Source organism: Cydia splendana, chromosome 12 (assembly GCF_910591565.1).
Source record: "Cydia splendana chromosome 12, ilCydSple1.2, whole genome shotgun sequence".
NCBI classification, from domain to species: Eukaryota; Metazoa; Arthropoda; class Insecta; order Lepidoptera; family Tortricidae; genus Cydia; species Cydia splendana.
In genome coordinates, this window is record NC_085971.1 from 1,211,625 (window position 1) to 1,239,067 (window position 27,443).

At 37.9% G+C, this 27,443-nt stretch overlaps 1 protein-coding gene across 2 annotated transcripts; it reads left to right on the top strand.

The window, feature by feature from the left end:
• The first annotated feature begins 1,596 nt into the window (after window positions 1-1,596).
• On the top strand, window positions 1,597-27,220 carry LOC134795305 (prolactin-releasing peptide receptor-like). Of its 2 annotated transcripts, XM_063767120.1 has the most exons (3): window positions 1,597-1,619; window positions 25,079-26,478; window positions 27,007-27,220. In XM_063767120.1, exon 2 carries the CDS (start codon window positions 25,171-25,173, stop codon window positions 26,461-26,463), a length of 1,293 nt encoding a protein of 430 aa, XP_063623190.1. In that variant the 5' UTR covers window positions 1,597-1,619; window positions 25,079-25,170; the 3' UTR covers window positions 26,464-26,478; window positions 27,007-27,220. The 2 variants fall into 2 exon arrangements, with proteins under 2 accessions (XP_063623190.1, XP_063623191.1); XM_063767121.1 differs by lacking the exon at window positions 1,597-1,619 and having other exon boundaries at window positions 24,963-26,478.
• Window positions 27,221-27,443: the final 223 nt, after the last annotated feature.

A 27,443-nucleotide genomic window follows, 5' to 3' on the forward strand; every position in this document is an offset into this window, starting at 1 on the left:
TGACTAGAGGTAAGTCACCTGGGCATGATGGTCTCAGCATCGAGCATCTGCAGATGGCTGGTGCGCACATGCCGAGAGTCTTAGCCATGTTCTATTCGATGTGTATTAGTCACTCGTATTTGCCGCATGATATGTTAAAAACGATCGTTGTGCCAATAGTTAAGAACAAAACCGGTGATCTCTCTGATAAAGGAAACTATAGACCCATTTCATTGGCCACGATTATAGCAAAGGTGCTGGACGGTCTGCTTGACTGCCGTCTCGGTAAATACCTAGACTTGCACGATGCACAGTTTGGGTTCAGGCAGGGGGTGTCAACCGAGACGGCCATTCTGAGTCTAAAGCATACCGTCAAGTACTATACCGACAGAAGTACACCGGTGTACGCATGCTTCCTGGATCTCTCCAAGGCCTTTGATCTGGTGTCATATGGTATCCTGTGGGATAAGCTAGCTAGCACGAGTGTACCACGTGAGCTCATAGGTGTTCTTAAGTATTGGTACAATAATCAGTTTAACTACGTTAAATGGAATGACTCACTGTCGGGAGCATACAGGTTGGAGTGCGGGGTGAGGCAGGGGGGGTTGACCTCCCCTAAGCTCTTCAACTTGTATGTTAACGGTCTGATCGAGGAGCTCAGCAACATGCATGTGGGTTGTCATGTAGATGGAGTTAGCGTCAATAATATTAGCTACGCGGACGACATGGTGTTGCTGAGCCCCTCGCTATGTGCTCTCAGGCAAATGCTGAAAACGTGTGAGTCATATGCGAAAAAACATGGACTTATTTACAATGCCGGTAAAAGTGAATACATGGTTTTCAGGTCACACAGGATGAATCCCAATGTGTACCACAAAATACAACTGAATGGTAAATCACTGGAAAGAGTTACACAATTTAAATACTTGGGACACATCCTGTGTGAAAATTTGAAAGATGACCTCGACATTGAAAGGGAAAGGAGGGCGCTGGCGGTGCGGAGTAACATGTTGGCCCGTAGATTTGCTCGCTGTTCGAAACAAGTCAAAATTACCCTTTTCAAGGCGTACTGTCAAGTATTTTACACGAGCAGTCTATGGGTCAACTATACTCAAAAGGCATACAACGCCCTCCGAATCCAATACAACGACGCCTTCAGGATGCTGTTGGGACTGCCCCGTTACTGCAGCGCTTCAGGGATGTTCGCCGCGGAACGAACTGATGACTTCTATGCCATCCGGCGTAAACGAATAGCGTCTCTGTTGTGTCGGGTGCGGGGCAGTCACAACAGTATACTTAAGGTCATAGCAGAGAGGGTGGATTGTACCTTCCTGAAATTTTGGGTTGACCTAATAATAAGTAAATAGTTATTTAATGTAGTAGTAGTAAGTAAATAACGTAGTCATAAGCCAAACTAACAATTGTATGGATAAAACTAATCTGAAATAAAGAATTAATAATAATAATAAAGCTAAATAACGCGAACTCGACTCAGTTTTTCGTCATCTTTTAATCTTTATCTTGCTTTGTAACTACGCTTGGAGAATAGCCCCCTCAGTTCGAGAGGCAGGATTCATTGCACGTGCATATTAGTGCATCCAACCGTCTCGAGACTAGCACAGGGAAGTTACTCGCTCTAGGTAAGTACTCCACACTAAACTCTGATGATCTCGCAACACAAAACTTTTATAGATAAATGGACCGATTTTATCATGTATATTTTTTTTCGTTAGACTTTGTAAGAGCTCTGATCGCCTAGCGGTAAGAGCGTTTGACTTGCAATCCGGAGGTTGCGGGTTCAAACCCCGGCTAAATATTCAAACCAAAGAGTTTTTCGAAACTTATGTAGGTACCTACGAAATATCATTTGATATTTACCAGTCGCTTTTCGGTGAAGGAAAACATCGTGAGGAAACCTGACTAATCCCAATAAGGCCTAGTTTCCCCTCTGGGTTGGAAGGACAGATGGCAGTCGCTTTCGTGAAAACGAAGCGGACCTCAGGCTCTATGGGACAACTCGAGGAATAAAATGTGGGTTGAAGAGCTCTTTCTCGAATTCTAGGTCGGTCGTAGGTAATGATAATGGAATAACTATGGTACCTAATATTTTTTTGCATTTCTAGTGTATAAGTATAACCTTTCTATAGTTGTATAATATCGAGAGATACTGACCTTCAAGCGAAGTTTTATAAGCAACATGAATATTAAGCCAGTTAATATAAAACTCGTGTTCAAGTTGTCACTAACAAGTTTAAACTATCCTTCGTCAAAGAGTATCGATACACGCCAGGGACTATAGAAATAAGTGGACCAGACCGCGTAGACAATATGCCAATCGCTAACGCTCTGTAGCGAACGAAAGGCAACTGTCACTGTCGCACTAAAATGGAAGAGTGATAGAGAGACACGAAGCGTTTCGTTGTCGTAGCGATAGCGATTATCATCTTAGCTAGGCCGGCTGATTTGATGATTGAAAATCGGAATTTCGTTATCTGCCTCTCTATCACTCTTGCATATTCGAGCGAAAGAGCAGGGGGCGATTTTTGAAATTCGATCGCTCGATTTCGTCACTCGAAAATCGGTGGAAAACTCGTGGAAAACGGCGAAATGCTAATTTTTTAAATACGAGCGGTAGAAATTTGGAATCGAGTGGTATTGACCACTCGTTTTCAATTCTATTAGTAGAATTTAAGTGCCTAGTAGTGGAGATATTATTGAACGAAATACACGAAATCGAGCGGTCGAATTTCAAAAATTGGCCCCCAGAGCGAGCAAATTTCGATTTTCGCAGGGGCCACTAATATTTATTATACTATAATTACTATCTATATAGGGTAGACGCATTTCCCCCGACTGATACATTTACAAAACAAAGTAAGTGTTTTTCATGGTACTTATGTGCCGCATTTTGACCTATGTTGCGAATTTATTAAGCCATTTGATAATAATATAAAAATAGTTTAGCCTATATACGTCCCACTGCTGGGCACAAGCCATTTGATATTTTAACATAATTGAATAATGTTTAGTCTAGATAAATCTCAGCGCGAATTCCAATTTCTGGCGATATTTTCTACGTAGGTAAAAAAATGATGTAACGCTTAAGTAAGCTTACAAGCTTACAAGGAAAAATAAGTGGTATAGATGGTCAAGCAGATCTTGTCAGTAGAAAAAGGCGGCAAATTTGATAAATGTAGGCGCGAAGGGATATCGTCTCATAGAAAATTTGAATGACACGCCTTTTTCTACTGACAAGATTTGCTTGACCATCTATACCACTCATTTTTCCTTGTAAGATAATTCAGCAAGCAATGTATCACTAGGTACATTGTTTCAACTAAAAACGGCACAACTGTCACAAGTGATCACGACGCACGAAATACATGGCCGCTCAAAAAAATAAAAAAATAAAAATTATGCTCATTAACTGAGGCTCTAAAATCGAAACTCAAGGTTTGCCAGCGTGCGATGGAGCCTAGTATATTAGGTGTTCGCAGAACTGATCGAATCAGAAACACGGAACTACGCTCCAGAACTAGAGTTGTAGATGTAGGCGTCAAGACCGCTAAGCTTAAGTGGGACTGGGCTGGACATGTCTGCCGCATGCACCCAGAAAGGTGGGCCAAAATGGTTACTGAGTGGGACCCACGGAACACAATAGACGGTGCAGGCCGGAGTTTAGGCAGACCGAAAAGGAGATGTCGGGACGACTTGGACGCATTCTACCCCAAATGGTGGGAAAATGCCGATGACAGGGTCGAATGGAAAAAACGAGGGGAGGCCTTTGCCCAGCAGTGGGACACCAAAGTAGCCTAGGGAAAAAATAATAATAATTATGCTCGTGGGATAAGAATAAATAAAAAAATTCTTTCAGAATCGTTCCATAGCACTTATCCCTAGGTCTCGTTTAAGTTTGCGGACTTTGCGGACTTTGCGGTTACATCACAAATACACGTAGTAAATTATCACCTCCACTCCTTCACATCTCGTGGATGATGTTGAAACTTTATCTATGCAGATAGTTTCCTGAAGAAAAATGATCCAAGTCTTAACAACAACTTGTTAACTTAACTTAAGATACAACTTTTATATACGCTTTCCCCAAGTTCGTCCCACGGGATTTTATTACCTATCTCCACTAAGGATTTTGTTTAAACAACTTTATAGGAAATGTTGCTTGCGTTCCCCATTGACATCGTTGCTTTATTAGAGTTTAAAAAAAAACAACAGGTTGTACTCCGGCAGTGCCGGCAGAAGTGAAAACTCAATGACATTGTAACTCAAAAATTAATAACAGCGCCATCTAGTGCAAAATGTCTGCAGCACTACGTATAATTGAGGTTAACGCCATATTATTATTTCGTCGCATTACTTGAAACCCCTAAGCACATCACTGTGAGTACTAGAGTTATATTAGTACCAGTTTGAGGGAAACTCACTAGATGGCATTTAAATCAAAAGAGAAAAACTCAATGACATTGTAACAGTGTCCGTCATACGTGACATCACGTCTTACGTCTTACGCTCTCACGAGTTTAACATTTTTTCCACATCACAAAAAGTGCACAGCGCCGCTAAAGAAGTTTTCACTTCAAAAATACTTCCAAAAATTTCGACGATAATTTCTGAGTGGAGCTGTACAATATCTATCCAGGCGACCTAGTCAAGGTGAAAATCGCTTGCGCTTCGCCATCGAATCACTTTGTGTCTCTATCGCTCTTCCATATTGGTGTGACAGGGACAATTGCGTTCCGTTCGCTACTGAGCGATAGCGATTGGCATGTAGTCTACGGGGCCAGAGAATTATGTAGGTAGATAAAATATTTTAAAGGTGACATTCGGATTTTCGGACAGTGAAAGTGTTACACGTCATAATTTTATGGAATTTTGACGTTCAAAATAACACTTATCTTGGTCTAACCCTACTTTAGTTTTATTGACTTAGCATTTTGATATTATGTGTTTAATAAGAACATATTTCATCCCAAACTAAATAGTGTTTCAATATTTAACAACTCCAAAAACGACGAGTTTTACAATTCGTCAGGTTATTTTTACCTATTAAAAAAAAGTCCTAAACTTGTATTTTTTAAAGTAAATCACAGAATATAACTTATTATTTTATCAATAGAAGAACTAGTATACTGCAGCCACTGAGGGTGCTACGAGTATTTATTTACTGTGAAACATATCTAGCAGATCTTTTTTATCCACCGAAAAAAACAAAAGCTTCCTCAAGGGTATACAATGTCCACACGTTCTATCATAAATACGCTCATCAAAAGCCACACTTGATACGATATCTGAAAATACAAATAGGTATTCGATGTCACACGTTCGCTGTTAAAAACCGTATACACGTCCATTTTATTGGACATCCGAACGTGGAAAAAAGGAAATATTGCCAATTGGATTCCTAGTTGCTAAAAAATTTTAACTATGGACACATCTGTGCCTATTAATTCCCACCATAGGTACCTGTAATATCTCTAAATATTATAAACTCATGATTTATCCACCAGCCATATCTGTCAGACAGATCTTGGACAGATCTGACGGACACATAATAACTTGTTTTTATTGCGTCCTGAATGTCCTGATACTCTTTAAAAATCATGTTATTTTGTGCTATACATATACAAGTGGAAATGGAAAACACGTAGTATTATGGCTGCGTTGTGAAAAGAAGTCACAAAATAATCACATGTATATAAAGAAACTACTAAAAGTTTTGAAAGAGTCCTTCGGGTTATTCGTATTGAATAACATCTATTTCGTTATATGGGCTGAAAGACTTTCAAAGACATGTTTTCTAAAGCTCAAGAGATTTTTAAACATATCATATATCACCTACACATAGTACCACGCACGTAGTAGTATCACGTACTGTATTCACCCAAATTAAAGCAGCTTCTAAATATCTATTCTATTCTATTCTGTTCTGTTCTATTCAATGTTTTACGCCTAATATAGCTTTCGCGTCAAATGATGAATGTTACATGTAGTTCTAAATAAATTAATGTGCATACGTTTCAAGAAATGTTTACAAACATGTTACGTGACAGCTAAGTACTTCATATAAAAATTAACTGTCATGGGGACCATCATTCTACGCAAGAGGTACCTATAATGAGAATATAAGACCCTAAGATAGTTTCTACCTAAACCGACCTAATTACTTTGATAATGTGGGTTCTCTACTATAAATATTACTAAATCATTTAGCACACGGTCAACAAATGAGGCATTCACCTTATCGCATCAGAAAACCCTCTTGGGGTAAATGCCATATTTGGTCCCTTGTGAACCATCTCAAATACTGTAGTGCTATCACAGTCAGTAAATAAATAGTAGGTAAGTTATCTCAGAAAACGTGCTTAGGATAGAACTGTGCAGATTCTTTGTCCTGAGCAAATAAAAGACCTATAATAACATTTTTGTGGGTCACGTGAAAGCAAAGTTCACGACATTCGATATAAATCTTTGGCGATATTGAATTAGGAAATATCTGATTAAGATATATAGAATTATTATAACTATATAATAGATAGACTTGCAAACCTATTTTGTTAGTAACAGTAGAGTCTATAAGACTAACCAGCATAGCAATAATTGTCTTGTTTCACCGTTGTCGTCTAAGCAGTTTAAAAATGTCTCACGAAAGTTTAATTTCGAATAATTGTCAACGTAGGTATCTTTGAGTCAACCTGCAGTTTTCCTTTCCATCTAATTATACAAGTATTAAGGATATATAAAGGGTTAAGGAGGGTTTTCATTTTTAATTAAAAACATAAGATTTTGTTATGTTTTTAATTAAAAATGAAAACCCTCCTTAACCCTTTCGGTGACAAAGCTAATAAACCTTGATTATTGATGAGGAAACGGATATTCCGATGTAATACTATCTACTTCTTTTGTTACTTATGCTTTTTTTTTGACATTTAGATTTTATTCTAGAAATTCTAGACTAGTATTTTTTTATACAATCTTTTTAATGTTTGACGATCCTTTTGTGAAATTCGTAGTGTTAAATTTGATATGTATGTCGAATACCGATGGTCTCAAAGGCGGTGGGCGCGTGGGGGCAGTACGATAATGTATTACTTCACAGCTAAACCAGTATGCTACCATGCTACCAGTGCATGAAATAAACATTAGGACTCATTAACCATACTAGTGCCTACTATACTTCAGTACTAAATGTTTAAAAGAACCAATTGCTATTTTTAACTCAAGAGAGCGATATGAAAGTAAAAAGAAACCGTTTAAATCTTTATTCAAGTCAAACTAGGCCGGCTCCAGCCCTACGCCTCTAACATGAGAAGATTTAGCCCTATATGGGACCGGCAACAAACTCAGAGGGACAAATCTTTTCAAAACAAGTTAAAACAACACATAACACATCATTTCTTTATTTCACAAAAGTAAGCTTCTAATGAAACATAAGAAATCAAAATAACACTTGAAATAAAACACTTAGCTAAATGGTTAAAGAACGCGGGATTTTATAAGCTATCAGAATAATCCTTTAGGTATAAGCCTTCAGGAACGTAGCGAGTTAGGCACGAGGTTGGCTAACGAGTACGTCCGATCTCTAGCGCGGTCCGATCAAGAAGAACTACCAGCGGCGGAGCCTCTCTGCTCCCGCCCCAAAGTCAAGTTGGCAAACCTGCTCGACCAGTCTACCAACATACCGACAAAAATACCAACTCGTGCCTACGCTCACTCGAGAGAAACCTCTCGACGTTCCAAAGCCTTCTACCTGTCATTTTAGTTCAACAACACGCAAATAGATGGCGTTACTCTCTACGCGACTTTATTTATTTCGTTACAATCAAATAACATGTAGCTCAACATTGCTAATTGATTTTATACAGGCGTCTAAAATAATGAACTATAACGCTGCAATACGTCTTTCTGGTGTCAGGGTCCGACACGGCCGTCCTGCGCTACACACGTCCTCGTCTGTGGGTGTATGCATTTGATTCTGTAACAAAATACTCAGCACAGTATCTCATCGCTCGGTCATTCCTGACCCACAATTTGGGTCTCTCTCAAATTACTATTAAAATCAAACTTTATTATCAATCAAACCAAAAAAATAGTTCAAAGTCATTAATCAATCCTCATTTTTCTAGTCAAAAATAGTCCATCGAGCAACGACTTAATAAAAATAATCAGTAATCATCGCCGCTATCTAGCGGATACACTCCAATAATCATCGCCTCCATCTGGCGGATACTCTCAAATTTATGTGAAAACAGAACAATCTCAAACATCAAAAACACAAATCACAACAGCTCTAATTCATTGCTCGACAGTATCACTACCATTGTCATCAATATCAATTTACGGGGAAATTATCTGGCATTAAAAAAAAAATCTTTGGTCATATGTGATCTAAATTTTTGTAAGACATCTTAAAACAAATAATATTCTGATTTGATAATGCCAATTTTACTCATATGAACACAGTACATCAACGGGCATTCATTTTTAACAAAACAACACCAGTCCTTCGGTGCATTGCCAGTCCTTCGGCAGATACCAGACCCTCGTCAGAAGTAACCATCTCAGCCGCGTAAGTGCTACTCCTTGCAAAGAGCATTCTGCACATAAAAAGCAGACCACGTGCACCTCTTACATGCTCCGGCACTTCTGATGCGGTCACTAAACAATACCCAGTCCATCTAAAGCAAAACATTAGTGCCCAGTCCATCGGGCGTGCCTTCAGTCCATCGAAAGCAAAACAGTAGTGCCCAGTCCATCGGGCGTGCCTTCAGTCCATCGAAAGCAAAACAGTAGTGCCCAGTCCATCGGGCTTGCCTTCAGTCCATCGAAAGCAAAACAGTAGTGCCCAGTCCATCAGGCTTGCCTTCAGTCCATCGAAAGCATGACAGTATTGCCCAGTCCATCGGGCATACTTTCAGTCCTTCGAAAGTACAAGCTTTCAGTCCATCGAAAGCAAAAACAATGTTAAGAGTGAATTCCAAAAAGAAAATAAAAACGGTTCTTTAAATCATGGTACTCAGAACCATTGGTACTATCAGCGTCAACTGATCAACTGAAACTGAACATCACTGATCAAAATCACTAAAGATAGCTTTCTACTTTAGCTTTAACAACAGAAACTCGCTCAAAACTTCTATGCAGAAGTAAATCCTCTCAAAATAATCCCAACAAAATGGGAACTGCTCACCAGATTAATAAAGTATGATGCACGCGTCCAAGACAAAGGTGGTGGTGAAGTCCAACCCAAGCACGACGGCTAATGCCTTTCGCCCTGCAGTTGCCGTTGCTGCAGCAGATGGCAGGATGCACGATGTGGTTTATCGTAGCTGGCTGATACTGAAATCATCATTAGCACGGCATCAGGTTTATCATGTAAGCAGGATAAACTCAAAGGTTTATTAAATGCAATGTAGCAGACACAAAAAAACATGTTTCCAATGTATACGGGACTTCAAAAATCTCAGAATAAAATTTAAACTTCAATGAGTGCGTTTTATTTCATTCTATGAACAAACAAACATGTGTTCCAAAAATAAGTAACACGGTAAAATGGGCCAATACGAAAAGTGACAGCTAATTAGTTACGTTAGACTGTTATGCTTCGCCATTACACTCATAATAAAATTCACTAATAAACAATTGGAACGAAACCTGTCCTTTTATTTCCAAATCTCCAGAACAGACGATACTGCACAGCTGCTTCTGTGTTACAGGTGTGATGGCGTCTGTAAGTTGTCCCTGCTCAGGTTGCAGCACACTGTAACATTAATTTTCATATGCGTAGCTCATGCTTTCATAGTATGCACGATTTGTGATCTATCACGGCATTACGGGCAATAATTTGTAGCAATTTTACTAATTACTAAACTTTACAGGGTAGGGATTACACAATCCTATGCATTGGCAAATCAGCAGGATCCATTTCTAACGGTGCATTGTATTTTCAAAAAAAAAATATTTTTGAGGGTAGAAGCACAAGTGAGCGATGAAATAATATCACGTCGTGATAGCCGATATTTGGTTGTAATTAACAACATGGATTTCACTTCAAAATAATTCAAGATTACTTAGATTTAAATGGATTATAAAAATTAATTGTATCTTCATAAAAAATCAATTATTGAGGGTAGATTCACAAGTGAGCTATAAAATAATATCACGTCGTGATAGCCGATATTTGATTGTAATTAACAAGATGGATTTCACATCAAAATAATTCAAGATCACTTAGATTTAAATGGATTATAAAAATGAATTGTATTTTCATGAAAAATCAATTATTGAGGGTAAATTCACAAGTAAGCGATGAAATTATATCACGTTGTAATAGCTCGGTTTTAATTAACAGTATGGATTTCAAATCAAAATAACTCAAGATCGCTTCGATTTAAATGGATTACAAAAATTAATTACAAAGAAACGTAACGATCCCAGAGATGACGTCACGTAACGACCGCTATGCTCGACTGCCTCAATCACAATTTTATTCACATTTTCACAATAATTCTCACCAAATAACAATGAATTACACTCACCTTTCAATCAAGGTTAGACACGTGAGCTTACCATTACCACGTGTCCAGATTATGGAATGCAGGTCACCAGAAATACACCACGCTCCCAGGTGGCTGTGTAAGCAATACATGATACCTTGGCAATCCCACTTGCTGATGTCGAATACCGATGGTCTCAAAGGCGGTGGGCGCGTGGGGGCAGTACGATAATGTATTACTTCACAGCTAAACCAGTATGCTACCATGCTACCAGTGCATGAAATAAACATTAGGACTCATTAACCATACTAGTGCCTACTATACTTCAGTACTAAATGTTTAAAAGAACCAATTGCTATTTTTAACTCAAGAGAGCGATATGAAAGTAAAAAGAAACCGTTTAAATCTTTATTCAAGTCAAACTAGGCCGGCTCCAGCCCTACGCCTCTAACATGAGAAGATTTAGCCCTATATGGGACCGGCAACAAACTCAGAGGGACAAATCTTTTCAAAACAAGTTAAAACAACACATAACACATCATTTCTTTATTTCACAAAAGTAAGCTTCTAATGAAACATAAGAAATCAAAATAACACTTGAAATAAAACACTTAGCTAAATGGTTAAAGAACGCGGGATTTTATAAGCTATCAGAATAATCCTTTAGGTATAAGCCTTCAGGAACGTAGCGAGTTAGGCACGAGGTTGGCTAACGAGTACGTCCGATCTCTAGCGCGGTCCGATCAAGAAGAACTACCAGCGGCGGAGCCTCTCTGCTCCCGCCCCAAAGTCAAGTTGGCAAACCTGCTCGACCAGTCTACCAACATACCGACAAAAATACCAACTCGTGCCTACGCTCACTCGAGAGAAACCTCTCGACGTTCCAAAGCCTTCTACCTGTCATTTTAGTTCAACAACACGCAAATAGATGGCGTTACTCTCTACGCGACTTTATTTATTTCGTTACAATCAAATAACATGTAGCTCAACATTGCTAATTGATTTTATACAGGCGTCTAAAATAATGAACTATAACGCTGCAATACGTCTTTCTGGTGTCAGGGTCCGACATGTATAATAATCCAATTTTATTATGGAATAATATTAACATCAATAAGTTGCTCTGATAATTAGATTAACATTAATTACGATTCATAAGAGCTTGTTGCTAGGCCTACATGAATAAAGTATATTTTGATTTTAATTTTTTGATTTTAAAAGTTAATTTCGGCTGTTAATCTCCTTAATTTTACCATTTTACTGTACTACTTTTGCTAGAACGTTCAGGTCCACTTTACACACACAGCTGACAAATACATACATCGTTTACAATTTATATAACCCTGTACCTACTGGCTAAACTAAGCTAACTGGCTGAAAGCACTGCACCTTAAGGAAAGAAAAATAAACTAAAATTCCGTTAGTCCCTTTACCCGTTTCAAAAATGGCTGATAAGTCTGTCGACGTAATCGCGTCATTTAAAAGTTAACGAGCAAATCTGCGCCGTGTGGTTCATTAACATGGCTTATGTGTAGTGATGTGCGCCATATTCCCGTTATTCAGATTAATTGATCCCCATTTAAAATTAAATGAGAGTGAATAAGTGCAAAGAGGGCAAAGTGAATGTGTAGATGTAGATGCATATTCACTATGGTGGTTGGGTAAAAATACACAGAATGTAGCTTGCTTGTGTAACGATAGTTACACATAATGTAATCGTATAACATTTGAATAAACGAACTATTTGAGTTTGCATTCGTCTCAAGACTTATGAACAGACGAGGTAGACTTAAAAACCTATTTTCTTACTAACAAGAGCGCACATAATAATAATTGTCAACTGTTTAGACGACATTCACTCACTTGTTTCATCGTTGTCGTGTAAACAGTTTAAAATATTTTTCACGAAAGTTGAATTTCGAATAATGGTCAACGTAGGTATCTTTGAGCCAACCTGCATTAAGTTTTCCTTTCCACCTAATTATAAGAGTAAATTTTCCAAAGTTTCCCAATATTATAATATTCCTAAGCTTAGCCTAAAATAAAGTAATACCAGGTGAGATTACTATGTCATTATTGTAACACCGCAATGGATGTAGTCATATCAAAACCTAAAAATGACTAGGGGCTGATTCTGCTTTAACAATTTGATATGGTTTTATTCCATTTTGATACGATTTTAAATCATGTTTTTAGGCACGCTCTCACATGACGTAAGTTATCGTAAACAGGATTTCAATTTTAAAAATATTTTAGGTTACCCTTGTGAGAAACGGGGTAATAAATAATAAATAATGATCCTTATAAAATATATCTAAGTTCCAGGACAAGCTTTATCAATGATAAAGCTATATCAATAATAAAGCTTGTCCTTGATGAAAATGATAAATTATCATCGACCCCGAAATAATACTTATAAAAACACGCATACAGTTACAAATGAAGCTAAAAGCGATCAGTAGTATTAGAGAAAATCGATAATTTAATTTATCGATATAGGAAATCTCTACCTGTCATTAAGATTTGCCCCCTAGAATGTCTGGTTTGGCTCCATTTTTAATAGGTCAGCGTTATGGAACTAGGTTCCTAAGTTCCCGATCACGTGTCACATCACTAATCACGTGCCTCCATTGTGCTCTGTGCTCTGTTTGGTCACTCATGCAGCTTTGCCGGATGTGCAGGCTCTTTAAGTGGGAATTTCCCGAGATTGAAATTGCAAGTCTGAATAGGTAATTTATAAAAAAAAAAAATCAATTTTACAATGACAATTTTAGAACTCGGGTACCTAATGAACGAGCGGTTAAACAACAACTTTGTCCACCTGTAAAACAATAACTACCTAAATTTTAACGTGAAAAATTCTTATTGTTAAAAAGGATCCTTAGTTAGTTTCACATTAAAAAGAGATTTAAGGAGCTTCAACCGTCATTTCAAGCTCGTTTATGGACGATGGGAGATCTTTTAATCTTAACGTTCATTTGAAGGCGGTTTATCTTTTAACCGCAACAAAAAGAAAAGATAAGAATCTAAAGGATATTAAAGCGATCATGGTCTTTTACTTGTCTACTTAACTTTGGGTTTGTAAAGTAAGAATTTCTCACCAACCGTCTCATTCATAACGCTCTCATTTTAAAACCACATGCTTAAATTACATGAAACTCGGTATGAAAATTAACGTAACGTATATCTATATCTCATGTCTGATACGAGTATTCCATTGCTAAAAATGTTTATAATAATATGTAATATAAAGAAAATAGAGCGAATATAACTTTTCGCATGACTGAGTCTTGAGTGGTAAACATTTTTTTTTTTCAATTAATTATTTTTTTCAATAAGTAGGGTAATTCGCCAGCCACCGGCCAATAACTGGCCACCCTAAACTAAAAATGAATTCAATTCACCTATAAACAGAATTCATTTTAGTATAAGGTTTCAGTAATTGGCCAGCCTTCAATAACTAGCCACCTTATACTAAAATGAATTGTGTTTATAGATGAATAGAATTCATGTTTAGTTTAGGGTGGCCAGTTACTAACAGGTGGCCAGTTACTGGCGAATTACCCTACCTAGTTTACTTAAATTGTTAAAAAATAATCAGTATAATTTTTTTGTTTCTTAGTTGATTAGAGCTTTTAATGCACAGTGTGCTTGTTTGCCACCCTTGTCAAAGTGTGAATAATCAATAGCGAGCGATTAGTTGGCTGTATCACGGGAAATAGTTGCCGTTCGCGTCCGGGCCGGGAACAATACGTTTCCCGGCGCGCCTGACGGGGCCGGGAATTGTACGATAGCGAATATCGATATTTTCGAAACGCTTAATGTATCTGTCGTAGGGGGCAAGCGGGGTGACATTTCGCTGCCTCGAACCGCATTTGTCGCATATACCTACTAACTCCCTACTCGTAGTGGCTCTCTAAGCTGTAGACCTCACGGCAAACTTGAAAAATGTAAACATTAAAAGTACTTACATACTTCGTTGAGTCATTATCACAGCGAACGCACAATAGTCTTAAGTGCTGTAGACCCTACTGGCGCTTAAGTCCTTTATGCCAATTTGCCAAAAAACGAAACGACCAAAAAAATTTATCTAACTACCGAACCGGCTCACAAAATTTCACTAGAATCGGTTGAGAAATGCGACCTGCAGAGAATATCCGGACATACGAAAGCATTTTTGCCCAAGCTGAAACGGAGACTTTCGCTAACGCTCGGTCGTCTCGTCGGTAAAGGATGACTCACGTTAGACCGGGCCGTGTCCGGGCCGGAGCTTCCGGCGCTTACTTTTCTATGACATGACAGGCGATCACGTGATGCTTTCCATAGAAACGATGCGCCGGAAGCTCCGGCCCGGACTCGGCCCGGTCTAACGTGAGTCATCCTTAACGGTAGTCGGTCAGTGTGATACGTACGTACCTTTGAGCAACACCGGCTTCCGACACATCGGAAGGGACCCCTCCCCTCCCAAGCGATATCTTACCTCAGTATCTTACCGTACAAATCTTTCTGCCATTTTTTGCGGGGGGAAAGGTGCACACAGTTGCACTTCTCACACACTTACATACAAAATTTAACCAATCCAATCTGTAATGACGACACAAATACATAGAAAATGACACACGGACACACACAAAGACAAATCTTGCAAACCTCGATCTCTTTTTGTGTACGGACGACTCACAAGTGTCACAACACGCACACTAACACATTTTCGCTCATTTTCGTCGAAGAATTTTATTGTATTTTGAGAGATGAGAACTCGGATTTGTCGCTCGACCGATCCGCAATTTGTACTGGGCGAGCAAAATCAATAAATCCAACAATTACATGAGACTAAAATATAATAATTGTGTTTAAATGTAATTAAACGTATGATATGTAAAAAATATATTACATGTGAAATGTAACACCTTCTTTTTGTAAATTTGATGTCCCCGACCTCTTTTTATCTTTTTACGACAAAAAACCGAGCAATTAGGCATTTTTTCTGCTGCTGTGTTCACGCGCGCGTCTGGACTCGATCTAGTGAAAAATCCGAGCGCAAATAGTTTCATTACCCGCGCTAGATCAGTTGATCTTGTACCTAGGCAGAGGGGAAATAGTGCGAATGCCGCCTCCCTTCTGTGTTGCTCGAAGTGTTCGTATTACTCTTAAATTAAAAATGGAAAAACCGACAACACGGTCCATGCAAAGTACATTCGTACATCCATCGTACATCTAACAAAATCAAAATTGCCTTTACTGTAAATAATAATTTCGGTGCCTATTCTAAAATCCAATCTCGCCTCAATTAATCACAAAGTAAAATGTAGTGATTATAAAGCTCAATAAATAAGCTTCAAAAACATTTATCGCTTTGAAACCAAACGACAAAGCAAAGGGCATCTCAATTTGTGACAGATGAACATGACAAGGACAGCTGGATCACTATCTCACTTTCAAAATCGCGTATCTATCAGTTATGCGAAAATCAATCTTGTGTCCTTTACTTTAAAGTAGCAATAACGAAAGGCATGAGAGCATAACTTTACGACAAGCTGTCAAACAATAAGAACAAGTATAATAACCGAGTTTTAAAAGGAGGAGGTTCTTACTTGGCCGGAGCCCCTGTTTTTAAGAACCTAACTCGTGCAGTTGCTGTAGGAAATTCAACCGGTAAATATTCACTATGAGAAATACTGGTAACTTACCGGTTTACCGGTAATTTCTGTACAATTTTTACCGGGTTGCATTCCCTAAGTTGCTATAAGAAAGCGTCCTAAGTGAAATAGAACTGCTGATCTTTTAGTAATTAGTTAATTTTGACAACCAAAACAGAAAAGGCACGAAAAATAGTTATTTGTTTTACAAGGGGGCAAAGTTGGTGTTTAACCGCTCGTGCTAATATTGATACCCGAGCAAGCGAAAGATTCCAAGAAAAATGGAATCTTGAGCGTTGCGAGGGTTTCAAAGCACGAAGGCAAGCTAAACAAAATTTGCCCCCGAGTGAAACAGAAAAATTTTCACCACACCAACCCGAAGCAAATATTAAATGTAAAATATCAAACAAAATCAAACCAAATCAAATCCAAATGAATGTTACTAAATATTTATCACCCAAAATCATCATTTAAAAGTCAATCCTACCAGCAAACATATTAAGAAAACAACTCAAAATTTGCATTTGATTACTTTGCCTCGCATGTGAATAAAATGCAACTATCAGTTTTTGAAGTGCAAAGTAAGCCTTTCCGAGCTGGTGTGGTGAAAAAATCATTAAAGAGTTCTCGCTCATTAATTAGTAATTAATACACAAAGTTTCACTATGTAACGTATGATTAGATTTAAAAAGAATTACCCAGTGTTGCCAATAATGAGAATATAATAAAAAAGTAAAACCTGCCCGTCAAGCCCAGAAATGTTCGATACTGGCTTTAATCGACAGGGCGGAAATTTCGTCCATATAGCCTCGCCTACAACGCCAGGGCGCAGACGCAAAACGCTCCGCGCATGCCCTGGAACACTCACTCAAAACTCCAGCAAAAACAAATACATTTTTAATATGATTTCTGTAACAAATTCCTTATCTAAACAAGTATTTTCCATTCCAAAAGTGATGTTAAAAGTGTTCAGATAAGTGAAGTCAACGGCGCGTCAATCGTAAGTAAAATATACTTTGTTGATCATTAAATATAACCTTCAAATGTTTTGATAAATTTATTTTGATAGCTGTCTGAAAGCTTCTTTGAGTTCGAGATTACGTTTGAATTGGTCTCTTTATTCGTATGTATGTATTATTTGCTTCGGTTATTGTGATATTCTTGAAAAGGCTCTTTTTTATACACGTGCTCTTTGGCTTTACGAGTACTCTGTACTATGCTGATTGCCATACGTTAATAGTAACAACGTAGTAGATCGTACTAAGAATCCGCCTACACAAAAACAGAGAAAAAAATATATAAACCTAATTATTTTGCTTAGAGACACGAAAATGTATATAAAGAAATAAGAATTGGATTTTATATCTGTCTTGAAAGGATCTCATTACGGAGAGACAAAATGAAACCGTGTGTGATATGAGTATATTCGAGGCCCTCAGAAAGGCTTATGGACCAAAGGTAGATTTGATATAATTGGGATTTATTTTTGGTTTGGTTAGATTTGGTTTAGAAAATACAATGGCATAACTAAAATAGCAGATTGAAAGACAGGGGTATCAAAATGTTAGTTTTTATTCAGTTTGTTTATGTTGACAATGCGATCAAGTGAATAAAAGTGCGATTCTATTTTATTCGTAAATTTTAGGCTTGCTTTTTGGCATACCTATTCAGAAGCCCAAATGGTATGGATTTTGATATCGTAATAGTCGTTAGTGATAGCAAAGTCATTGACTGCATACTGTTACAAAAATAAATAAGTTACGCTACCACATATTATTATTATTACTAAATGAAATATTTCCAATGATCATATAGATAATTATTTAATTTTATCTTTTATTTACTTTTACCAATTAATTATTATTCGATTTTTTTCATAAATACACACTAATTACGGTAGATATATTTATTATGACGAAATGTTTTAATAGGTATTCTATAGTAAGTTAAATATTGTTGTGCCCTAAAAGGGAGTCATGAATTGGCCAACTTAACTGTAACATCTTATTATTTAATTATGTTCATGTCATGACTATGCAGTAAATGAGTGATATTTGACAGGCAATCTTAAATGTGGCATAATCTGAGCCCAACACAACAAGTCCATTATCGTCCACCTCTCTCTTTTCTATTACGCACAATATTGGAAGTAATTCCATATTAGTAATAAATATTGGCTACTATCAAAAGGCAAAATAAAATAATAAATTAAATAATAACAAAGTTATTCCCCGTATATTGGGTATTGAACGTACATTTTTCCTTATTGAACATATGATGGAATAATACGCGGACTCTCATTAAGGTTTCAGTATGAAAGAGTGGTCATGAGTTATGTACTTACGTGTAATTTAGTATTAATATTATTCAGCTCGCATTTTTTATTATTAAGATATTCTTATTTAAGACTAACTTTTGCCCGTGACTTCGTCTGCGTGGAATTAGTTCCATCAAATAGAGTAAGTATAGCGCCTGGATAAAATCCAATAACTTTGAGCATTAAATGCTTCATTGCTTTCACCAATTAACAGGCAATTCATAAATTTTTCTCATACGGGGTATCTCATAATTCATTAAGGGGTGAGTTCTGGGATAAAAGGTATCCAATGTCCCTCCTCGGGACTCAAACTACCCTTATACTAAATTTCAACTAAATCGGTTCAGCGGCTTAAGCGTGAAGAGCTAACACACAGACAGACAGACACACTTTCGCATTTATAATATTAGTATGAATTCTTGTCAAGGTCGTTAAGAGTGTAGATAAAGTCAGGAAATTAGAAAGAAACAAAAGTTATGGCGCGCCGCGCGTAAGTTACACTGCTTTTGTAGGAGCTGGTAGGAGTATGCAGGTTAACTACAATTTTTGTTGGCCCCCTCTTCAAAGCTTTCAGCATCTCTCTACTTACTTAATTGATTTATAGGAAAATTAACCTTTCGAAGAACTCGGATGGCTAAAGCTAGGCCATCGACTTATTAATCTTTACGAGCTCTGCATTAAATATCGAATACGAAAGGTATTCGAAATATCGATACGTAATAACGAATATATCGAATTCCTAACTTCTTAGATTCTTCTTCTTTCTTAGATTGATGTGAGCGGGTTTTTGGCTGCGGGTCCGTGCAGCTCTTAAAAACAACGAGTTGAGAACCTCCTTTTTAAGTCGGTATAAAACCTGAGCAGCTTTGTGACCCAGTGGCCTAGCCACTTCACCTTCAGCCTTTTAAGAACGCAAAGAGTGACCGCTTTTGTCGCTACTGCCACTTGATTTCTAAAGGGTGACCTGACCACAGAACAATAATCGAGATAGAAGGAAAGAGTTCGTCGATTTATATCGAAACCAAGCGTGCCGACTTTTTACCACCTACTGTGACGTCACAGCCGCAATTTAGTGATGGGAAGTCCTAACCGATCTAAGACACCGATGCCCCTCTGCCCCGCTACGATTCAACTGTCTTGCTCATACTCATGGATTTTATATCTGCGCTCCCGCTCGCTAAAAATCACAAATCGATTCACGTGAATGTCATCGATTTTCTGACGGACGAATGATAAAGACAGACGAATGATACAGACAGACGAATGATAAAAACAGACGAATGATATTTAACGGAATCATTAGATTCCTAAATAATATTTGAATTGAATTTTTAAAATAAAACTTATTACTTATTCTAAAAAAAGATTGTAAGTATCTAATACTTTTTTATATGTACATGTATAGGTATAAAATTTAGACAATTTTCAATTTTTTGGATATAACTCACTAAGTATATATGTTGTTGTAGGCTATGGAAACATAAAAATCGCGAAATAAAACCAGGGAAGAAATTTTAGAAGCCAAAAGAAGAGCTAGCCGAATACGTCATGAAAAAATAAAAAAAGATTCGAAACTAAGTGCACTTAGAAAATAACAACAAATAGAAAACTATGCAAAAAGAAAGAGAGAGAAGCGTGTCGTATCTATAAAAGATAAAAGTACAGATTTCATTTTATACTTTATTCTTTAAATAAATACAAGTATAAGTTTACAGCTCTAGATATGCCAAAACACTTATACGCTTAATACATAGTCATAACTATCTCTAGGGTCTTTATTTAACTTTACATATGTATAGATTAAAAAAGGTCTGAAACTATACTAATCTACATAGGTACTCGTAGAGTTAAAAAAAAACTACTTTGTAAATCCTGATACTATACTAATTTACATAGGTTGAGTTTAAAAACATCCTGATATTATGTTGTAAATTCGGCCACTTATCTGCGAATATGTCTGCGGTTTGGACTGTAGCTAAGAAGTTATTTAGTAATTCTATTGCTCGGTACGTGGGTGCGTTTGAACCGTGATAGGTGCGAACATTTGGATATGCAAAAAGGTTTCTGGCTCTACGTGCGCTACGCCCTACTGCAGCTATGTAGTTGTCTGGGGTAAAAATACGCATACGCTACAGAACGGATGGGTTGTCAATACGATTTCTTAAAAGCAGACAATAGTGTAAGGCAAGCGTTTGCTTACGCCTTAGCTCGAGAGACTCTAACCCGACCATTCCCAATACAAAGGATGACGGAAATAAGTACGGGTAGTATCCGTAATACCTTTTGTAAAGATGTCTAGCAAATTTACGTTGGACGCGCTCGACCATTATGGTATATTTTGCTTCCCGAGGGTCCCATGCGATAGAATTGTACTCAAGCTTGCTGCGAACATAGGCATTATAAATAATTATTGCGATTTTAGGGTCACGAAATTCAGAAGTCGTTCTAATAATGAACCCTAAAATTTTGTAGGCACTTTTGCAGATATTTATAATGTGTGAGTGCATGTTTAGCTTAGTGTCGAGTGTTAACCCTAGATCCTTTATTTCTGTTACTCGGTCAAGGGGAATGTTAGTAAGAGTATATGTCTGGAGAATATAATCTACAGACCGGCTAAAACTTATTACTTTGCACTTAGATTCATTTAGGTACAAGCGGTTTGTTTTACTCCAGCTGTCAACCATGTTGATTGTTTGTTGCAGTACCGTACAGTCGGATGGATTTACGACCGGTTGAATTATTTTAAGATCATCCGCATAGAATAGTGATTCCACGCCTGATATATTACTTGGCAGATCATTGACCATGATTAAGAAAAGAGTAGGCCCCAGAGTGCTACCTTGACTAACCCCGGAACGAGTGTAATACCTTTCAGATTGGTAAGAGTTTAATTGGACATATTGTGTGCGATTCCTGAGGTAGTCAGAGAAGAAAACAAGAAGTTGAGGGGTGAAACCTAAGGCTGACAGTTTGCATAGGAGAGTATCGTTGTCAACTAAGTCGAAAGCTTTTTTAAAGTCGAAATAAACAACATCGACTTGTCATACAGTATCCATCCAGCGCAAAACGCTATCAAAGAAGCAGAAGTGGTTGGTTGTAGTGGATCGTGAAGCGCGAAATCCATGTTGACAATCAACTAATTTACGATTTATCTGATTAAGTAAGCAGTGGTTAAGAATGGTCTCAAACACTTTTCCAAACACGGACAATACAGCAATGGGCCTGAAGTTTGTGATATCGGAGGACTTGCTTATCTTAGGAATTGGGGTCACTCTCGAGACCTTCCATTGGGATGGATATACCAAAATCGATTTTAATCGATTAAGAATTCGGCATTGAAAATCGTAGGGTACAACACTATATCTTACTTTTGACAGACGAATGAGAAATCAACCTTGAACGCGTCTCGACAAGTTTGGATTGTTTTATTTTCGTTGCTGGTTTTCAATGCTTGCCAAGTCTGACGCGTCAAATTAAAGCCGCAATGGAAAAGTAGCATTAGACACAGAGTCGCCTGCTACTGTTTATATGAAATTAATACTGAGCATCAAAATAAATTGTTTTTTAAATAATAACAGATACTTTAGGGCAAATAGTACTTACCGATGAAAGGAAATGTCTTGATTAATAGCTTCTACATTTTTGGTGGTGCTTGAACAGTTTATTATCGAGCAAGGGGCCATTTTGTTATCACATCCGAACGTCACACACGGAAAGCGGTCGAGAGCAGACTGAGCATCGCGGCGAGCAAAGACGATTTATAATCGTCTTTTCGGCACGCGAGGTACATACACTTTTTCCGTCTACTCGATATAGGTCTGTGGACCTGACTGGCCAGGTATAACTATGTACCTACACAGAGTGATTTTTTTAATGGTTATCCATACTATGTATGTAGGTCAAACTGATCAACCTATGGAGCCAACCCGGAAATCACGACACAAAACCACCTCACCTCTTAGAAAGGCACCTCTTAAAAATAACAAAATCACCCTGAATATTTACTACCCCCGCCCGCTACTTCGCATAGAAGTCGTCAAAAACTTTCTAGCTTGTTTTCTTAGGGTGCTTTTAATGGAACTCTGTAACAAGAAAATTATTTTCAAATATCATCCATCAGTATATTATAGTGTTTTCATCACACTTACTTAAAAAATACATTATTTCATGCTAGTCCAAACAAAGTTACGGAGTCAAAAATTGTGTTCCAAGCATTTCCCTCTACAAATTTTTTGAGCATTCGTAGCCTGAGTTAATATGTAGTTTACTCTGTAGAACGTAGAACGTTATGCAGAGGAAATGCAATAAAAGGAATTTATGATCCAAAGCGTTTATGAAATATGGTTGCAGCCGCCATTTATTCATATGAATTTATTTTTAACTGCCAGAAGCATACAACATTAGACATATGAACCATGTACATTTTTTAACAAAATTTTACTAAGATGACGTTCGGATGTAAACTGCACTGCAGCTTATGGATTTCTGTTGCGGCGTCGTTGTTGCCACCGCTCCACCTGTCAATTTCCTGAGAAAACGTGATTAAAGTTTTTAATAACGCGGTGATACGAGGATTGGGGTGAGGCCTGTAATGTAACATGAGCATAAACTCTAGATAAATGGAGATTCCTTCGAGTACCTACTCAAAAATGTTTTAAGATCCTTATGTCGGAGAAATTTTAATGATATGTAAGTTTTATAAGCGTTAAGCATTATTTTCGTATTAGTGCAAATTATTTTCAAAGCATAAACAGAGAATATAAATATAGTTTACAGACCTTTTGGAAACTATAGGTTATTGGTTATTGGTAGGTACAACATTTCGCCCACCCACTTAACGATCCTATTTTCCTTTTTACGTAAACACGCCTCTCATAACATCTACTCGCTGTTACTAATTTGAAGCGACCCACGACCTTAAAGCAATCTCAGTGACCGCAAAATGGGAAACTTATTATAACTTCAGCATTTCCGTATAATGAAAAACCCGGGAAACTCGCATCTCGGTAACCGATTCTATATTTTACAGTTTGATGTTGGTTTCATTGTGTTTTGATACGACCTTGACCGTGAGCGCCAATCAGCGTCAGCTGCTCACACTGAGGGCGTCCACTAGATGGCGCTGTTGCACGGAGCCGGTGAGCAAATTAATGAAAAATAGTACCTATGAGTTGGTATGAGCAACGCTAACTGGCGCGGACGCGTGCGATGCGACGGATTTTACCTACAATGGCACCCGCGTCAGGCGTGGCTCACTCCGCGATTTCGTCGCTTTGCTACAGGTAGCTAAAAGTACATCCGTTCGGCCCCAATTTTGGGGTTTTCCATAAGCCGCGCGTATCTGTGCTGATCGTAACAGACGCGTTTTGTTAGAGAGTGAGTATTCTGTACCTAGTACTACTATTTATTCTGTGCCCGCGTGCGTGCGCCCGCTCCGTGCACCATCGCCAGCTAGCGGACGTCCTGATTAGTGCTGACGCAATCAAGACTAAGGGTCGTCTTATAAGGCATTTCGCTCGCACTTATTGGTTCTCGTGAGATGCTTGATAGCTCTGCTCAAGGTTGTATCAAAATGAGATAAAAATCTTATCATCTTATACCTTTAAACGAGCAATTCTGGTATATATATGTATTTATATTTATATATTTCGGGGATCTCGGAAACGGCTCTAACGAATTCGATTAAATTTGCTATATGGGGGTTTCCGGGGGCGAAAAATCGATCTAGCTAATGGGTAAACGCGCTTTTTAGAATTTTTATGTTTTCCGAGCAAAGCTTGGTCTCCCGGATATTATTTTTATTTAAACAGAATCAACCTCTCGATCAACAAATTGACTTTGGAAGTGACAAGTTTGATAGGGCGCCACTTCTAGTTACTTTACAAATTTATAATATAAAGTTTTGGCATGTTCAAAGTAATTTTCATAAATTACTTACATTTCTAATTAATGTTTATTCTGTAAGTCAGGCTTTAGGGACGCTATCGGATTTAACAATATTATAATATTTTTTCAAATATATTTAGAAGATTAGTGTCATGAAATACTGTGCGAGAAAAATGCACACATAATTTTGTTCATATCTCAGTGCTCTGAATATTGCTCATTTTGTGCTCATTTCGAGTTTTACTTTCCAAATACGTTTTTTTTATTTATTTTTTTACGATTAGCAAAGAAACTTCTGATATTTAATTCCCGATTCCTTAACTTGGGTAATGCTCACTTTTCATCCCTTGGTTAACTATCTACTATTAATTATTTAAAGTCTATTTAATATTATTAAATTAACTGGCTCTTCAAAAATTCTTGTGAAAAAATACGGTGGTTTACCAGTTTAATAATTTTAACCGATTTCGGACTCAGACTCAGATATTAGAGACTCGGAGTCAGATATTAATGGATCATGATTTCAATTTTAGAATAGTTTTTTTACCTAAGATTTTTAAAATAGTTTTTTTTTTAGGTTTTATTTTATTTAGGTAATCCGTTCGAAGTCGAAAAATTACAAGTAGTAATCAGAGAGCTTTGATGTTTCCAGTTCCTTTAAAATGACCTTGATTGTACACAATACCGTTTCATTAGCAAAATTAAACATTCCGTAGCAATAGGAAATGAGCGAAATCTATGCTTTGTTACAGGCTCGAATTACCGGAGTTAAACCTCAGCGTCGTAGCTCGTAAAACTGACAATTCCAGGCCGACACTGAATAACAATCGGCCTCCGACTCGAAATGAACTGGACGCACAATTATACACTCGAAGAAATTTTGGTCAAAGCTCGAAACACGTCTCACTTCATAGAAAACATCATCGACAACAAATGGGTCCAAAGCGGCTTCTGCATCTTCTACACCGTCGTCTTCGTACTCGGCCTCCTAGGCAACCTCCTTGTCTGCTTCGTCGTCATTCGAAACAAAGCCATGCAGACCGTCACCAACCTCTTCATCACCAATCTAGCCTTGTCTGACATACTACTCTGTATATTTGCCGTCCCGTTCACTCCGCTCTACTCCTTCCGAGGCACGTGGGGCTGGGGCAGTATCTTATGTCACATAATGCCTTTTGCACAAGGATGCAGCGTATACATATCTACATTGACACTTATGTCTATAGCTATCGATAGATTCTTCGTGATTATTTATCCGTTTAGGCCAAGAATGAAGATAGGGACGTGCGTCACCGTTATCTTTATGATCTGGTCATTCGCAGTCACTGTGACAACGCCTTACGCTTTATTTATGACTTATTATGAAGTTCCTGGTGTCGGGAAGTATTGTGAGGAGATGTGGCCCTCTGAGGAGCTCAGACAAGTGTTTGGCTCTATAACCTCTATCATGCAATTTGTACTTCCATTTGTCGTCATCGCCTTTTGCTATACATGCGTCAGTTTCAAACTGAACGATAGAGCCAAAGCTAAAGCAGCTGCAAAGAATTCCCGTAAAGAAGAGATAGATAAGAACAGGAAACGTCGAACGAACCAGATGTTGATCGCGATGGTGACTATCTTCGGTCTGTCGTGGCTTCCACTCAACGTGATAAACTTATGCAATGACTATTACAAATACGCTATCCATTTGAAGTATTACTTGTTGACATTCTTCATCTGCCACGGCATAGCTATGTCGTCGACATGTTACAATCCTTTCATATATGCTTGGATGAACGAGAATTTCCGTAAGGAGTTTAAGCAGTTGATTCCTTGCATGGATTCGTCAGCTCACTTGAGGGCTAATATTCAGTTGGATCCGATGGGTCCTTCGGAGAAGACGTTTAATGGGAACACGACTACTGATAGTTACTTGGGGTCTAGTTCCCAGAGGGGGACGTCGTTTAGGAATAAGAGGAAGCCAAGTGCGGCGGCGGATGTGGAGAGGAGCGGGGTGGAGCTGAACGAGGACCTGCTGACGGTGGACGTGAAGCACTGCCACATCTCGACCAGCTACAACCTGCGGCGGGAATCTGTGAAGCTGCGACTTATCAATGAGGAGTCGTTTGATGGCACGCCGCCCCAGAGTCAATTCTAACGCTTGATCTCCTGGGTAAGCATTTTTACAAATTATATTTTTAAGTCGACTCTTGCCTTCCTTATAACGTTAAATCTTTTCCCCATGTAATTTTTTTTAAATGATTTACAGAGAACATTCAGTTACTATAACAAGTACCTTAATCAACGATGCTCACAAACATGTCTGGCACAATCTAATCTGTAAAACATACAATCGTGACATAATTATATTATGGGCGGTTCTTGAACAAATAAAATATATTCTAGATCCTGTGAAACCCAAAGATCTAAGTATACCTAGTAGTAGTGCGACACAAAAAGTTCGAATGCATTCTAAAGATCGCCAATGGTGAGCCAACTTTTGGTACCACAGTTTGGTAACTCAAACCTTGTAATATTTTCGCCAAAGTCAATAACAGGCATCGCGAACGACCCGAACCCAATTTCCCCAGTGTGTTTTTGTGAACTAATAACAAGTTTTGCCTCCATTTGCCAACAGCCAGTTTCAAAAGTTTCCCCAATTGAATTTTTATCAGGTTATTCAATTCATTCTGTTTTGCAGGTGCGGCGGTGGCGGCGCTCCCATTTTTAAGCATAGCGATGACTTAGAGTTTACAATATTTTTGGAGTAAGATTTTCTGAAGACATTTTTGGACTACATAAATTTATGGAAAACTTCATGACGCTTATGAAATGTATGTTAAGGTATAAACGTGATATTTTTTTTATTTCTACCAATGTAATTTTGTCAGGAGGAACATAGTTGAATAGGTATATTAAATCTGTTCGATTTTACGAAGTGTAATATAGCAAAGGCAGATTTAAGTACATATATAGTCTGGCCAACATTCCGGGTCTGTACGAGAGCAGTTAAAACATGAAAGTGGTAGGTACAGTCAACTGTAAAAATATGGGTGCAGACAATTTACTAAAAAATATATCCCATAGTTCTTAATTCACTGACATAATAGTTATGGGACATATTTTTGAGATGATTGG